Here is an 18,048-nt window from a genome sequence, read left to right as displayed (position 1 = left end):
TATCCGTGCTCGCGGATTTCACCGAAGTGGGCTTTCGTGCCACATTAAGCTGACACGCCATATTCAAAGCGATGTTAAACCCAACTCACTCAACCATTTAGTTATGTTGAGGCCAACAACAGACCGCTTTGATCTAAAAATGATCTGCTAGACGGTCTATGATCATGGCAGTCCAGTATATTAACTTCAGACTTGTATGGGGGAATACAATGCGTGGGCCTATATATTGACAGATGTTGCACATTTACATGTGTGACATGCAACTCCAGTTGTAGCAGCTTATATAGTCGGTCATACAGACCCCGAAACAAATATATCTAAGACAGCCTATGCAAGTCTACAAAGTGGTAAAATCTAGATTACAGCAGCCATACACTGCAGACCCTGAAACAAATATGTCTGAGACAGCCTATGCAAGACTATAATAGTGGGCAAATCTAGATTACTGCAGACCCTGAAACAAATATATCTAAAACAGCCTATGCAAGTCTATAATAGTGGGCAGGTCTAGATTACTGCAGGCATACACTGCAGACCCTGAAACAAATATGTCCAATCAATCCATGCATGTCAATAATAGCGGGCAAATCTAGATTACTGCAGTTTCAGAAATGAAAATGAAGAGTCTCTGGGCTCCTTTTTATTTTATTTTTATGAATATAAGTTAACAACTGTTTTTTCCGTAAAATTTGTTCATTTCAGAGACTAGATGTTAGCCTACAGCTTATACGAAAATTGGACTCCAAGGTGAGATAGAAATATATATATATATATAAGAGCTACAGTTCTAGCACATCACAAATGGCGTCGGATGTTTGTGTCTGCATGATGACCGCCAAAATAGGAATAATTATGTATCAATGGGCCGAGGGCAAACTGTATAACAAAAGAAGCCAGTGAGCGACACTCAAAGGCTGGAAGACCTACAGTAACACCTGACCTGAACCACCCGTGAACATCCACGTTAGAATAGGTCTTCAGCAAGCCGCCTAGCTCGTATATGAGAGGCTATGCGTGTTGTGAGAGGCGATTCACGGGTTAGGCTCGCTGACTTGGTTGATGTATGTCCCAATCACGTGGATAGATGCTCATGATGTCAACCACTAGGTTGTCTACTCTAGTCTCGATTATTTACAGACCGCTGTCATGTAGCTGGAATACACAACACCAGTGTTAAGTCTACAACACCCCAATCAGCTACACAGAACGTTAATTTACTCCTCAACAAATTGCTCCAAGAGATTTGCCTGTAATTCATCTGGTATCATAAAATTAGTATCTGAAATATAATTCAAGAAATCTCTCGTCTTGATATGTAGTAATTCTATTGTCCTTATAATAGGCAAGTCTGGATAAGCGTCTTAGGACGCCAGTCTTTTGTCGGGACAACTTGTGCTTATTATTCATAAAATGTAGAAATTATGATTTTTTAACTAATAATTATTTCCAAACAGACTTGTGCAAATAAAGTGACAAGTATGTGCACGACATATTTTCAGATAGTCCTGTAAACGACGAAGCTACCGCTACAGAGGGGTTGCACCCCAAACACGTAAGACAGGGTGCAACGTTCTAGACCAACATGTAGTCCCAAAAGTAAAGTTATCATATATAAAATATATATATCTATACACAATAAGAAGTAAATTACAAATGGAGCTCAGAACAATGCTAAATCAAATCCTTCTAGACTTGAACTAAACTTGAACTTGAAACTTGAAAAGCCCCAGTAAGATGAGAAATTCAGAACCTTAATCTGGGGATAATCTAGACTTGCTTCATTCAGAGCTTTTGCATTACAGAAAGGCCTCGGCAGAAGGAAAAAATACGTTTCAGGGACTCTGAGACAGACTACTGTATTCGCTACCCTAGTTTCGAGTGCTATACTGACATTATGTTAGAAATAGCTGGACAATCAAGTGACTGTAATAAGCGAGAGAAATTCTGCTTCATGTACCAAACGAAGCAATCAAATGCAGCAAATGGGTCCAGGGTATTTGCCCTAATAAGAATGAGATATAATACCCTGGATACACGAGGATGAGCTACCCTACATTGTATATTTGCGACCTTCCGTGAATGCTAACTTTTCCCTGTGACACAAAATTAATTTGTTATCGTGACTCGATATTGATAGACCGTTGGATGGACGAACGTAAAAGAATTCAAATAATGACTGCATACTGCAAGAAATGTGATATTCCAAGTAAATAATGCAAGAAGGGTTGTATTATATGTGAACAAACTAATATCTTTTTCAAGAACGTCGAGTTTCATTCAATGCTACACTGACATTCACTCGAGTTTGCATAAGACAATCTTAGTAGTGGAAATAGCAAGGCTGTGTCTCAGGTGGACTGTTGCAGCGTCAGCAATTTTGCGAAAGAAATGTAGAATCTATAAATGCCAAATAAATATAGTTTTCAGAAACAGACTAACTCGATGTCAAATGCGGATATATCAATTTATTTCGTGTTCACTACAGTTAATAACACCCTTAGTATATAATATTGGTATCAAATCATTTAATATTGTCAAACTGGTACCGCTCTTGGAATCCGACGTCCCCACCGGGTGCCCAGTCTATCTGTCAACCATTTTCCGGTGATAACCGAACATAGTCGAAAGCAGAGCATATTTCCCTCACTACAACCATTACACGTTCAAACATTTATTACGTTTAGGGATATCATGTTCCAGTCTCATACATACCATTCCGACAGGACATAATGAATACAATATGCATCTATAACTCCCGTTTAAAGCTTGTTTTCTTTTTAAACATTTTGAAGTGTAGGTCACAATGCACTATCGATTAGTAATGTGTCGCGAAGATAATCGTATAAATACTGTGTTTGGGTATTTTCATGTGCACGTGTTGGATCTGGAAACGATTGGGTAGTGACAGCGAAGTTTAGACTGTTTAGAACGATCGTAGACTGACAGTTGTGTGACAGCATGGGAAAAAAGAATAAAAAGGAAAAGAAGGGCAAGGGGATCGAGAAGACTGCTCAGAAAACACAGAAAAAGGCAGACAAACGAGCGAAGAAAGAGCTTGCTGAGAAGGGAGAGGTAAATATGATCATTTCATGAGTGGGTATTGGAAGGGGCATTGTGGCTGCTGTGAGAGTACGATGTGGCAGGAATTGTACGTGCACGAATTGGTGATGATTTATTGGTGTAACTCCAAGACTGATGATCAAACCTAATCTGACCTGGGAAACCTGGAGCACATAAACCATACAGTTGTATAACAGTTCGTAACAAGCTGGGGGTGGAAGGGAGCATTCTACCCTAATCCCAAGACAACTAACCCAAAGGATCGTACCGGCGTCATTGGAGGTTATTTAACCAAGAGAAACAGCCGGCCACCAGGGCCAGTAAGCTGAAACTGTGCAGGGTTAACTGCAGTCTTGCCAGAATTAATGTATTCGTTTGTTTGTTTGTTGTTTAACGTGGCACTCAGCAATATTCCATCTATATGATGGCGGTCTGTAAATAATCCAGTGACATCATAACCATCGATCTACACAACTGGGATATGATGACTTGCAAGCATCAACCAAGTCAGCGAGCCTGACCACCCGATCCCCTTAGTCGCCACTTACGACAAGCATGGGTTGCTGAAGATCAATTCTAACCCTGATCTTCATGGGTCCAGTCAGATAGTCTGATCATCAGTCTATGTTGTCATTGCTCTTTTCTAGGTAAGAAAATGGCCAAGAAAATCAGCCAGGCTACATTCGATAAGGGTGAAACATACATCAGTGTATCGTGAGTTTTCATGTGACAATACGATACACAATATATTTTTTTTCTGTATCGAAACAAGACGGTATACTTACTAAAATAAATTACTTACTACGTGTTTAAAGACCCTCACCCTCATGACCACCTAATTTATTTAGTCTTCTCTTAAGAGAAGCATAAGTTAGTGTACATCAGTTACAACCTGGACCTAACAGGTGTCAAAATCTTGAAAGTGTAATTAAGACATCTTAGCAAACTTAGACATGTTAGATGTAAGTGCAAACCCTGTGTACCTAGGTGTGCAGACAAATATTTGTTTTACCCAATCTGGAGACAGATCTTTGAGTCTACTCATATGTTGCAATCACTAAATCCGACAAGTCTAATATTGACAAAGAACTATCCCAAAGTACAAGCCATAAATAAATCTGTTGCATTAATGTACTTATACTGTTATTGTTGAATTCTAAAATACAGTATTTTTCTGATTTATTACTTTTTGAAAAATGTCTTTTTTTATCATGTAGAAGACTCATAGAGCTATGAACCAGAAACCAGATAAGATAAATGTATGATCATGCAGATAATCAATCAAATATATCTCGAGTCAGCTGGATACACATGTAAGAATATTTTCAAATATTGACAGTAGCGGGTGACCTTGCCTAGGTGAACACTACCAAGCTGACTGTCGTTCATTCCCCGATGAACATCATAATGTCACATGATTACATTCGTCAATCGAGCGGAGACATACAGAACTACTTTAGGGGGATTCCTAAATGTCTAAAAATAACATTAAAAATCATTTGAGAAAACTGAGAGTGACATCGATTCAGGCTATGAATGATGCAGGCTTTGAAGCCAGACAGATCATGTGTATGTCGTGTCACAAAAATGAAGCGTCCATTTGAAGCTATGACAGAGAATGCTCGACTTACCAAAAGAACTCCCTGAGCTCCACACTGTCGTGTATTGCTTTAGGAAATCCAACCGCACCGCCTCAAGCGGCAATCCCCATCATCAGCAGCCGTGGTATGACTCAAACACACACCCAAAGGTCACAGAACATTAATATCAATCCATTTTCAGCTTCAACAGGGTCTGGATTTCTTTCCAACACTAACTTTACTTTTATTTCAAGTGAATGACATTGCTGTAGTCGCCATTTTCTGCCGTTTGTTAAACCAAGGGATGTCGCTCCAAATGGAATGTTTGGGACGGATGACGTCAATACTCTCCACGTTCATATAGTTCGCTTTAAATAATTAAAGTTTGATGTTTGATGGATTGTTTTGTTATGATTTATGTATCTGTTGATATAAGGATTGAAGTTGTATTTCAAGGGCTTCATGGTAAATTTGCTCATGTGAGGAACTGTCTTCATCAGCTGATGAACATCAACAAATACAACGTCAATCCTTTATTGAAGTTAGTTCAGATATGAGGATTTTGGTGTGTTTTTTGGGATGAAATACTTATAGTTATAGTTATCATCTTTCCGAGGCAAGGGAGATAACTGACTAAAAGTTCAGTTTCCACCCTTGCCAAAAAGGCTGGAATTTGGTGGCTTCATCGTAGCTCCAACAGTGGCTATTACAAGTTATGTCCCTTCTATGTCCCTCCTATTGACCAATAAGATTCCACCTCTGATATCATTTGTATTTACTTCAAACTAAAATGGAAGCGCCCAGTCAAGACTGGATTATTGTAATAAAATGGGTCATTCCTCATTATCATGTGAGCACCTCGATAAAAAACATGAAAAGATTTGGAAAATATCTGTCGACGCCTTGTTGATGGTACACTTGCTCTTGCTTGACTGAAATCTGATTGGCAGTTGCCATGTTGTTTACGAACCCGATGGTGATATCGTTACGCAATTTGATTGGACTATGGATAAACTCGTTAGTCCAGCCAAAATATAACTCCATAATTCCAGCCTAGTTCGGCAAGGGTGGAAACTGGACTTTTATAGTCAGTTAATGCCCTTGCCTTGGGAAGATGTTTTGTCACATCAGTCAAAGATAGAAACATAAAGATTTTATTTGACAAGAAAAGCCAAATACCGTCAATATAATACATGTCACTTACATGCAGCTTCTAATCAGGTTTCATGTTATCGCACAGGAGGACATCGAGAGTTTGATTGCAGAGTTTCAGGCAAAGGATAAGAAACTCACACAAGTCATAGAAGAAAAATGTGGTCCCCCTTCACCAAGGTGCGTTGTAGATTGAGGCAGTGTTTCTGTATGGAGTGTATTTTTGTTTGGTTGTTTGTTTGTTCACACTGTTGACCACTGGTTTGATGTTTCGCGTTTCTTATTACATTGTACGACTAATATCATCCACATCCATCACTCTGAGTCTGGCAACCTGGTCCATTCCATTGCAAGCAGAGGTTGCTGTGGACCAGTTCTACTGCCTGTCATTGTGACATCCAGCATTTACTTTTCGTCAGTGCTTGCATTCAATTTCAAAACCCTGGTTGACACAGGTAAACCCGCCTTGACCAGTGTATAACCCAAGTTAACCTTGGTTGACCAGTGTTAGCACAGGTTAACTCACTTAGGTCTTACTTCGGTTGACCTAAGCTGCTCATACCGACAGAAACCCCGAGGACAGTACTCTGGTCAGCAGTGTCCGAGTGATGTCATCATTAAAGCTGTTCCTTTCATTTGTTGATTCAATCATGAGTGAGTGAGTGAGCGAGTATGGTTTGACGCCGCTTTTAGCAATACTCCAGCAATATCACGGCGGGGGACACCAGAAATAGCCTTCACACATTGTACCCATGTTGGGAATCAAACCTGGGTCTTCGGCGTGACGAGCAAACGCCATAACCACTAGGCTACCCGACCGCCCGATTCAATCATGAACAAAAGCAGCAGTTTAATGAATATAACTAACTAGGTATTTATAGTATATATGTATTCTGATATGCATTAGGGAAATTTAAATTTTGATTATTGAATATTTAATAACTTTCGAATCAGTGAAACTTTGATGATGATTTTGCATCTTTGTTTGATGTTCTTTGTTTTATTTTCAACTTCAATTTACATGCATTAGATAGAAAAGGTAAAATGGCAGCTTTGTCCAGCAGTGTAATACTTGTTAACCTCGCGTGGTTGTGTGTTATGGCATTACACATGGCTGTTGTGTTTCTCTCTGGACTGCCATACTGTATTATATCTAAGGCTGCATTTATGCATTTTGGATACTGCTCTAGTTTATGAATGGTTACCTCAGGTTGAATCTGAATCGGTTGACTCAGATGACTCAAATTGTAATAATCTCTTGCACCTAGTGTCTGACTTGTAGTGGATTCTGAACATGTTTTAGTCTATTCTTTGAACCTTGATATTCAGATGCAATATGTCACTGACGGCCCATCCAGAGAAGGATGAACTTATCATGTTTGGAGGGGAATACTACACAGGGAATAAGGTAAGGAGCAGAGAAATACATCCAGGGTAGACAATGACAAAAGTCTGTCTGCCCAATTCTACTTAACATTCTGGAGGGTCTTGTTGTCTTTTCCTAAAACATTCAATGATGTACATGTACATGTAGTTAGGTTAAAACAGTTGTCCGAATTGAGCTGTGGATGAGCCTGATGGTGTCCCTAGTCCCGATCTAGGTCCCTGTACCCTGAAGTCACGTCCCCATCAGGATTCCTGTACCCTGAAGTCATGTCCCCATCAGGATCCCTGTACCCTGAAGTCATGTCCCCATCAGGATCCCTGTACCCTGAAGTCACGTCCCCATCAGGATCCCTGTACCCTGAAGTCACGTCCCCATCAGGATTCCTGTACCCTGAAGTCACGTCCCCATCAGGATTCCTGTACCCTGAAGACACGTCCCCATCAGGATCCCTGTACCCTGAAGTCACGTCCCCATATGGATTCCTGTCACCTGAAGTCACGTTCCCATATGGATTCCTGTCCCCTGAAGTCACGTCCCCATATGTATTCCTGTCACCTGAAGTCACATTCCCATATGGATTCCTGTACCCTGAAGTCACGTCCCCATATGGATTCCTGTCACCTGAAGTCACGTTCCCATATGGATTCCTGTCACCTGAAGTCACGTCCCCATCAAGATTCCTGTACCCTGAAGTCACATCCCCATATGGATTCCTGTCACCTGAAGTCACGTCCCCATCAGGATTCCTGTACCCTGAAGTCACGTCCCCATCAAGATTCATGTCCCCTGAAGTCATGTCCCCATCAGGATTCCTGTCACCTGAAGTCACGTCCCCATCAGGATTCCTGTACCCTGAAGTCACGTCCCCATCAGGATTCCTGTACCCTGAAGTCACGTCCCAATATGGATTCCTGTCACCTGAAGTCACGTCCCCATCAGGATCCCTGTACCCTGAAGTCACGTCCCCATATGGATTCCTGTCACCTGAAGTCACGTTCCCATATGGATTCCTGTCCCCTGAAGTCATGTCCCTATCAGGATCCCTGTACCCTGAAGTCACGTCCCTGTCAGGATTCCTGTACCCTGAAGTCACGTCCCTATCAGGATCCCTGTACCCTGAAGTCACGTCCCTATCAGGATCCCTGTACCCTGAAGTCACGTCCCTATCAGGATCCCTGTACCCTGAAGTCACGTCCCTATCAGGATCCCTGTACCCTGAAGTCACGTTCCCATATGGATTCCTGTCCCCTGAAGTCATGTCCCTATCAGGATCCCTGTACCCTGAAGTCACGTCCCTATCAGGATCCCTGTACCCTGAAGTCACGTCCCCATATGGATTCCTGTCCCTGAAGTCACGTTCCCATATGGATTCCTGTCCCTGAAGTCACGTTCCCATATGGATTCCTGTACCCTGAAGTTACGTCCCTAACAGGATCCCTGTACCCTGAAGTCACGTCCCTATCAGGATCCCTGTACCCTGAAGTCACGTCCCCATCACGATTCCTCTACCCTGAAGTCACGTCCCCATCACGATTCCTCTACCCTGAAGTCACGTCCCTATCAGGATTCCTGTCACCTGAAGTCACGTCCCCATCAGGATTCCTGTACCCTGAAGTCACGTCCCCATATGGATTTCCGTCCCCTGAAGTCACGTCCCCATCAGGATTCCTGTACCCTGAAGTCACGTCCCCATCAAGATTCCTGTGCCCTGAAGTCACGTCCCCATCAGGATTCCTGTACCCTGAAGTCATGTCCCCATCACGATTCCTGTGCCCTGAAGTCATGTCCCCATATGGATTCCTGTCCCTGAAGTCACGTTCCCATATGGATTCCTGTCCCTGAAGTCACGTTCCCATATGGATTCCTGTACCCTGAAGTTACGTCCCTAACAGGATCCCTGTACCCTGAAGTCACGTCCCTATCAGGATCCCTGTACCCTGAAGTCACGTCCCCATCACGATTCCTCTACCCTGAAGTCACGTCCCCATCACGATTCCTCTACCCTGAAGTCACGTCCCTATCAGGATTCCTGTCACCTGAAGTCACGTCCCCATATGGATTCCTGTACCCTGAAGTCACGTCCCCATATGGATTTCCGTCCCCTGAAGTCACGTCCCCATCAGGATTCCTGTACCCTGAAGTCACGTCCCCATCAAGATTCATGTCCCCTGAAGTCACATCCCCATCAGGATTCCTGTCACCTGAAGTCACGTCCCCATCAGGATTCCTGTACCCTGAAGTCATGTCCCCATCAGGATTCCTGTACCCTGAAGTCACGTCCCTATATGGATTCCTGTACCCTGAAGTCACGTCCCCATCAAGATTCCTGTCCCCTGAAGTCACATCCCCATATGGATTCCTGTCACCTGAAGTCACGTTCCCATATGGATTCCTGTCCCTGAAGTCACGTCCCCATATGGATTCCTGTCCCTGAAGTCACGTCCCCATGTGGATTCCTGTACCCTGAAGTCACATCCCCATCAGGATTCCTGTCCCTGAAGTCACGTCCCCATGTGGATTCCTGTACCCTGAAGTCACATCCCCATATGGATTCCTGTCACCTGAAGTCACGTTCCCATATGGATTCCTGTCCCTGAAGTCACGTCCCCATATGGATTCCTGTCCCTGAAGTCACGTCCCCATGTGGATTCCTGTACCCTGAAGTCACATCCCCATCAGGATTCCTGTCCCTGAAGTCACGTCCCCATATGGATTCCTGTCCCCTGAAGTCACATCCCCATATGGATTCCTGTCACCTGAAGTCACGTCCCCATATGGATTCCTGTCCCTGAAGTCACGTCCCCATGTGGATTCCTGTACCCTGAAGTCACATCCCCATCAGGATTCCTGTCCCTGAAGTCACGTCCCCATATGGATTCCTGTCCCCTGAAGTCACATCCCCATATGGATTCCTGTCACCTGAAGTCACGTCCCCATATGGATTCCTGTCCCTGAAGTCACTTCCCATCAAGATCCCTGTACCCTGAAGTTTTGATTTGATCATTAGACTAGACAGGAAGTTGTTGTAGGAACAGTTCAGTGAAGGATCACTGTTCACTGGCTGTAGTCATAGCTGCAACAACCACATGTCACTGATAGCTAGATCAGAGATTTATATAGGATTCCCAACTAAGTAAATTGTGAACAGTCATTACCAGTATATTGTTCAAAATTGGGATTGGTTTTAGGTTAATATTTTCTTAAATTCAGAAGTATTTTAACATTGCATGCAATTCAGTAATGTAAAGCTAAGTATTCAGGTCTTTGATTAGCATTGGTCCTGTTATTACTAAACATCAATTGTGAATCTACAATAAACTTGAACAATGATGAAAGGGGGACATTATGAAATCTAATTGGGGAATATGTACTGACATTTGCTGCAGGTTAGGGGTGGAATATTAACATCTTGGGAGGTCTTGATAAATCACTGCAAATCCTAAATCCAATGTCTATTTCTCAGTCTAGGTAATGATTCATCATGGCTTAAGCATGTGCAGGTATAGTTTGTAGGAGCATCTATCCCGCACATGGTGCAAGGGAGATAACTCCACAGCGTGAACCACTTGTGCAGAAGTAGGTCACCATACCTTAGAAATAACACCAATTGTATTTTTTTTCAAATAAAGTATTGATATGGGGATTTCACCAGAGATATGTTTGATAGACAGTGATTAGATTAATTAGATGTGAACTGGTGTATGTTGATTTGCATGTGAGATAGTGTTGACATGTGGCACCTTCCTTTATTTTGTGGCGAGGTGGCCATGTGCCCCATTATAACACTATGTAGGGGAAATGTTGAATAAGTCATTTAAATAAATTCTCTTTACATTAACTAAGACTTTATTACTCTAATCACAATATGGTGATTTTTCAGGGTCCTTCAAAATATCAAAATATGTTAAACATTATCATTTGCCTTATATTGAAGTTGGAGTGTAGAAAAGTAAATGATAGCTCCACCCATATACAATAATCCAGAAGATTTCAATGTCTCCTTGTTTACCAAACATCAAATTATTTGGTTGATAAAACCACAATAAATTTAAGATATATGTTGTTAAGACTGTGATTTTGAAATGAATGTTGTTTGTGTAGTTAAATAATATTTTTGTAATATAAAATGAACATGCTAAAATGGCAGCCATGGTTGACATTCAGGTCAGCCCTCTACAGTCAAATTGTTCTCACCATATCACATTGTCATCAGGTATTGTAACTTCTTACCTGTGGGCCTTCGGGCCACAGAACATGATGAATGTTGGAGAATGATTCTTATGAGTTACACTCCATGGGACTGAGGGGACCGCAACGCTTCTCAGCTCTCACCTTCTGACTGATACCTGATGACCACTCTTATAATCAAAAAGTAAAATTATGTCTTGGAATAACTTCTGATACTAATTCCAATGCAGAGTTGTTGCAGGTACATGGGGTTTTATACCACGAGCTGTACAAATTTATCTTCCCAACATGTTATAATATGACATTGTAAATGAATTAAAACAAATTCAAAATAGAAAATAGTTGTTCGATTTTAGTGGAGGTTAGCTTTGCATGACTTCCAATGACTCGGAAAAAGTATGCAGCTTTTTTATTTGAAGTGGGGAATAAAGGATTATTCTGCCTCTCAGAAATCCATGTGCAGCAGGTGTTGCTCGTGGCAGGGTATAAGGGATTTATTCACCCCCTGAGAAATTTATTCCCCTCCAAGGCGGGATACATAGTGTTTTATCATGATTGCGTGGACCAATCAGATCACATCATTCTGACATGGAGGTATGATAAAGAATATTATTGGTACCAAGGATTAGATGAAGTGTGTACTTTTATCACTGAGCCTATGTTTCAATTGTTCCTTTTAACCTGGATATATAATTGAAAGTCATCTATCTGTCTTAGTGATGTACAACATCTTCCTGAGGCAAGGGAGTTAAAGGACGGGAAAAGTCTAGTTTCTACCCTTGCCGAACTGGGCTGGAATTTCTGGGCTCGATCGTAGCTCCACCAGTGGCTATTATGAGTAATGTCCCTTCTCAGTCCCTCCTATTGGCCAATCAGATTCAACTTCTCATATCACTTGCATTTGCTTCAAACAAAATGGCAGCGCCCAGACAAGATCATCTGATTGAAAATCAAGATCTATATTGTAATAATACAGGTCTTACTTTGCATAGTGCGTCAAAGTGATTTCAAAGTCTCCTTGTTTACCAAACATCAAATTATTTGGTTGTTAAAACCACAATAAATTTAAGATATATGTTGTTAAGACTATGATTTTGAAATGAATGTTGTTTGTGTAGTTAAATAATATTTTTGTAATATAAAATGAACATGCTAAAATGGCAGCCATGGTTGACATTCAGGTCAGCCCTCTACAGTCAAATTGGTCTCACCATATCACATTGTCATCAGGTATTGTAACTTCTTACCTGTGGGCCTTCGGGCCACAGAACATGATGAATGTTGGAGAATGATTCTTATGAGTTACACTCCATGGGACTGAGGGGACCGCAACGCTTCTCAGCTCTCACCTTCTGACTGATACCTGATGACCACTTTTATAATCAAAAAGTTAAATTATGTCTTGGAATAACTTCTGATACTAATTCCAATGCAGAGTTGTTGCAGGTACATGGGGTTTTATACCACGAGCTGTACAAATTTATCTTCCCAACATGTTTTAATATGACATTGTAAATGAATTAAAACAAATTCAAAATAGATAGAAAATAGTTGTTCGATTTTAGTGGTGGTTAGCTTTGCATGACTTTCAATGACTCGGAAAAAGTATGCAGCTTTTTTATTTGAAGTGGGGAATAAAGGATTATTCTGCCTCTCAGAAATCCATGTGCAGCAGGTGTTGCTCATGGCAGGGTATAAGGGATTTATTCACCCCCTGAGAAATTTATTCCCCTCCAAGGCGGGATACATAGTGTTTTATCATGATTGCGTGGACCAATCAGATCTCATCATTCTGACATGGAGGTATGATAAAGAATATTATTGGTACCAAGGATTAGATGAAGTGTGTACTTTTATCACTGAGCCTATGTTTCAATTGTTCCTTTTAACCTGGATATATAATTGAAAGTCATCTATCTGTCTTAGTGATGTACAACATCTTCCTGAGGCAAGGGAGTTAAAGGACGGGAAAAGTCTAGTTTCTACCCTTGCCGAACTGGGCTGGAATTTCTGGGCTCGATCGTAGCTCCACCAGTGGCTATTATGAGTAATGTCCCTTCTCAGTCCCTCCTATTGGCCAATCAGATTCAACTTCTCATATCACTTGCATTTGCTTCAAACAAAATGGCAGCGCCCAGACAAGATCATCTGATTGAAAATCAAGATCTATATTGTAATAATACAGGTCTTACTTTGCATAGTGCGTCAAAGTGATTTCAAAGTCTCCTTGTTTACCAAACATCAAATTATTTGGTTGATAAAACCACAATAAATTTAAGATATATGTTGTTAAGACTATGATTTTGAAATGAATGTTGTTTGTGTAGTTAAATAATATTTTTGTAATATAAAATGAACATGCTAAAATGGCAGCCATGGTTGACATTCAGGTCAGCCCTCTACAGTCAAATTGGTCTCACCATATCACATTGTCATCAGGTATTGTAACTTCTTACCTGTGGGCCTTCGGGCCACAGAACATGATGAATGTTGGAGAATGATTCTTATGAGTTACACTCCATGGGACTGAGGGGACCGCAACGCTTCTCAGCTCTCACCTTCTGACTGATACCTGATGACCACTCTTATAATCAAAAAGTAAAATTATGTCTTGGAATAACTTCTGATACTAATTCCAATGCAGAGTTGTTGCAGGTACATGGGGTTTTATACCACGAGCTGTACAAATTTATCTTCCCAACATATCACTTGCATTTGCTTCAAACAAAATGGCAGCGCCCAGACAAGATAATCTGATTGATAATCAAGATCTATATTGTAATAATACAGGTCTTACTTTGCATAGTGCGTCAAAGTGATTTCAAAGTCTCCTTGTTTACCAAACATCAAATTATTTGGTTGTTAAAACCACAATAAATTTAAGATATATGTTGTTAAGACTATGATTTTGAAATGAATGTTGTTTGTGTAGTTAAATAATATTTTTGTAATATAAAATGAACATGCTAAAATGGCAGCCATGGTTGACATTCAGGTCAGCCCTCTACAGTCAAATTGTTCTCACCATATCACATTGTCATCAGGTATTGTAACTTCTTACCTGTGGGCCTTCGGGCCACAGAACATGATGAATGTTGGAGAATGATTCTTATGAGTTACACTCCATGGGACTGAGGGGACCGCAACGCTTCTCAGCTCTCACCTTCTGACTGATACCTGATGACCACTTTTATAATCAAAAAGTAAAATTATGTCTTGGAATAACTTCTGATACTAATTCCAATGCAGAGTTGTTGCAGGTACATGGGGTTTTATACCACGAGCTGTACAAATTTATCTTCCCAACATATCACTTGCATTTGCTTCAAACAAAATGGCAGCGCCCAGACAAGATAATCTGATTGATAATCAAGATCTATATTGTAATAATACAGGTCTTACTTTGCATAGTGCGTCAAATCACATGAGGACCTTGATTAGAAACATGAAAAGATTTGGAAAATATCTGTTGACGCTGAGTTGTTGGTACACATGCTTTGCAAATCCTGCAATCGATGGAAATCTGCATGGCTGTTTTATGAACGAGATGTCGATTTTGTTACTCCATATTGATTGGACTATGCACAGACTTGTTAGTCCAGCCAAAATAGAACTCCATAATTTCAGTCTGGTTGGGGAAGGGTGGAAACAGGGCTTTCATAGTAAGTTAACTCCCTTGCCTCGGGAAGATTAGCATGTACAACAAATAGCAATGTTCATGTACAGAATAAAGTGAGCACTTCAAGCACAATTTCCACAGTCAAATGGCTTGTAAATCTCGAGGGACATGCAGTTTGAGGCATTTTTCTCTCATCAGCACTTCATCAATATCATGTGAACTATTTTCATTTTTTTTTTTAATCTTATTTGTTTCAGATGTTTCTGTACAATGACTTGTATTTCTACAACATCAGGAAGAATGACTGGCACAAGGTGACATCCCCCAAACAGCCCCCTCCTCGCAGCGCCCATCAGGTGAGACTCCCGTTGTAGAGGATCAACACGAAGCAATGACCTAACCTATAACTTGTTCTGTGCATAAGGGAGACCCATGAGGATCCGGGGTAGAATAGCTCTTCAGCAACCCATTCTTGCCATAAAAGGTGACATTGCTTGTCGTAAAAGGCTACCAACGGGATCAGGCTCACTGACTTTGTTCATGCATGTCACCATATTCCAATTGCGTGGATTGATGCTCATGATGTCAATCACTGGATTGTCTGGTCCAGACTTGATTATTTACAGACCGCCATCATATTGCTGGAGTATTGCTGAGTGCAGCGTTAAACAACAGAGAAATAAGGTCTATACACGCTCTATATAATGGAAAAAAACACCTTTCCATTTCTAGGTACCTCATCCTCCCACATCAAGCTGACATGCTGTGATGTAACTGGAAAACTGTTAAAAAGGGGTGTTAAACCCACTGCACTCACTCACTGTACCTGCCTCATGGGGACCGATGGTAGAATACTGGTATATCCCCAGCACCCCATTTGCTGGTCGTAAGAGGGGACTAATTTCGGAACCCATGGGGATTCCGGTCCCTACTGGTCCTTACCAACCTATGCTGGTTGTAAGAGATGATTTGATGGATTGGTTGGTCGGGCTCAGTGACTTGGTTGCTGGCGTGTCAGCGCACCCCAACGGCATGGTTCATTGGTCATAATAATAAGTCAATAGATTTCATTTCACAACTGGATGATTTACAGGCTCCTGTCATATAGCTGGAATGTTGGTGAATGCAGCATTAGACAACACACCCACAGGCGCATGCACGCACAGATGTAGGGTGAAGGAAGTGCACTGAAGTATCTGACCGCCTCCGTATCTTGTGTTTGCATCTGAGTAAAGTACATGCAGTTCCAAATGGCGGACCTGCAGAAAGCAAGCTGTTCAACCACCCCGACAGGGATACATGTCACACTACCCAGCATGTCAGCCCAATGTATTCAGGGGGACTTGGGAATGTACAAGTACAAACCGGTGAAGTGTTGATGGTGCAGATATTGACAGTGAATACTGATGTAGTTGTCTATAGACTGACCTCCTCCTCCTCCTCCTCCTCCTCCTCCTCCTCCAGGCTGTGAGTCTCCACCAGGGCGGGGGGCAGCTGTGGGTGTTCGGCGGGGAGTTCTCCAGCCACACGCAGTCCCAGTTCTACCACTATAAAGACCTGTGGGTGCTGCATCTCAAGAACAAGCAATGGGAAATGATCAAGTGAGAGCTTCTCAAAGCAGCATATTTGTCATTTTTATAAGAGTTTAACTAGGATGGAACTTTTTTTGAAGCAGAAAACATGTATCTATAAATGTGTGAAACTGTATTATCGATTGTGGCATGCAAAGGCCATATTGCTTTCAAATGTATTCATTTTGCATGTTGACTGAACACATGTTTACATTCTTCATGTTGTTTACATGATACTTGTTGACATAACAACGTAATGAATCAAGTGTAATGTGTTAGTTCGCATTTCAACACAGCCACAATAATTAATTTTCTCAAACACAGATGTTAGCAGCTTCTTACCTGATAGATACCTCCTATATAACCCTGGGGTATTTTTCTGAGATGATTGGATGACATTGAAGTTCAAGGTCACTCAGTGTGAACTATAGTCCGTCAACCATCATTTTGCAGATATTTTCTTCATTGTTAACATGTAATTTTGTGATCGTTGACATGGCCTTGTTTTGGGGGGTAGGAACAGATGATTTAATGTCTCACAACAATGACATAGTATGTCTTTAACATGCTTGCTACGTGCATGACCGTAGGTCTCCCGACACCTCTGGTTGTAACAACAGTATCGGTGTAGGCAAGAAATCTCCTGTGACGTTGAGACATGTTGTCAAGGGATTATGTGATATTATTCGTAAGGTGTATTGTCTTTTCAAAAGTGAATCATATAGAGAAACACCCTTGATATTACTTTGTTGTTTCTCAAAGAAAACATTGCATACATTTAGCATGTCGGGGATGACTTTAATCTGAATTATCTCCCCTGCTAGGGGTGTTAAACCTGCAGATATCAAACCAAAGGGGGTCATCCCACATCCTAAGAAAATAGAAGAGCTGGATCGTTTTGACAAGCGGGTATTGAGTGATGTCATTCCACCTATGATGACACAGACATTGAACACACATTTTCCGACAACTGTGCATCACTCTGCAATTTCAAGATATTCAGCTACTTGGAAGATGTTTTGATCACCAATTCTTGTATAATATTAAACTTTTATATACTGAGGTATTTTAAATCATATTTTATTTTAAAACTGATATTTATTTATTAACATGTCTTTGAGACATTCCCTCATCATCGGGTTGGATTTTAAGGTGACCTTAGGTCATGCATGCAGCCGACGTGCCATTTTTGGATGACATTAAATCATCTGGTTTTACCTCCCCCACTACAAGGCCGTGTCACAAAATTACATAACAATGGAGAAAATATTTTATTTGGTCATTAAATATTACAAAAGTGGAATTTTAAGTTAGGTCAATGATCATTAACCATAATAACCAATTTTCGTTGCATGATTGTGTGTTAATGGAAAATATTGGTGAAAAAGTGGGTGCCGAAATGATGGTTGACGGATTGTAGATGTGCACAAGGTAACTTAAGTATTTAGCTGACCTCCATATAAGGTTAAGGATTCTGGAGGTCAAATTCTG

General features: G+C 41.1%; 1 protein-coding gene and 4 non-coding genes across 5 annotated transcripts in view; all 5 read left to right on the top strand.

Moving 5' to 3' along the window:
• The first annotated feature begins 2,865 nt into the window (after positions 1-2,865).
• LOC139454238 (kelch domain-containing protein 4-like) overlaps positions 2,866-18,048 on the top strand; it is a 29,088-nt gene continuing 13,905 nt past the window's right edge. Inside the window, exons 1-5 of the mRNA XM_071235843.1 lie at positions 2,866-3,072; positions 5,881-5,972; positions 7,122-7,200; positions 15,244-15,342; positions 16,451-16,587. Coding sequence (XP_071091944.1) covers positions 2,959-3,072; positions 5,881-5,972; positions 7,122-7,200; positions 15,244-15,342; positions 16,451-16,587 — 521 coding nt within the window. The 5' untranslated portion in view covers positions 2,866-2,958. The remainder of the gene's footprint in view (positions 3,073-5,880; positions 5,973-7,121; positions 7,201-15,243; positions 15,343-16,450; positions 16,588-18,048) is intronic.
• LOC139454599 (U8 small nucleolar RNA) lies at positions 11,386-11,519 on the top strand. Its single transcript, XR_011652462.1, has one exon. It is a non-coding gene; the product is annotated as a U8 small nucleolar RNA (small nucleolar RNA).
• On the top strand, positions 12,591-12,724 carry LOC139454606 (U8 small nucleolar RNA). Its single transcript, XR_011652468.1, has one exon. It is a non-coding gene; the product is annotated as a U8 small nucleolar RNA (small nucleolar RNA).
• LOC139454604 (U8 small nucleolar RNA) lies at positions 13,800-13,933 on the top strand. The gene has a single exon (XR_011652467.1). It is a non-coding gene; the product is annotated as a U8 small nucleolar RNA (small nucleolar RNA).
• On the top strand, positions 14,405-14,538 carry LOC139454603 (U8 small nucleolar RNA). Its single transcript, XR_011652466.1, has one exon. It is a non-coding gene; the product is annotated as a U8 small nucleolar RNA (small nucleolar RNA).

The sequence above is a fragment of the Haliotis cracherodii genome, unplaced genomic scaffold, assembly GCF_022045235.1.
Source record: "Haliotis cracherodii isolate W230 unplaced genomic scaffold, xgHalCrac1.p SCAF_10, whole genome shotgun sequence".
Classification (NCBI taxonomy): domain Eukaryota; kingdom Metazoa; phylum Mollusca; class Gastropoda; order Lepetellida; family Haliotidae; genus Haliotis; species Haliotis cracherodii.
Note: the sequence above shows the minus strand (reverse complement) of the source record. Positions and strands in the feature narration are given on the sequence as shown.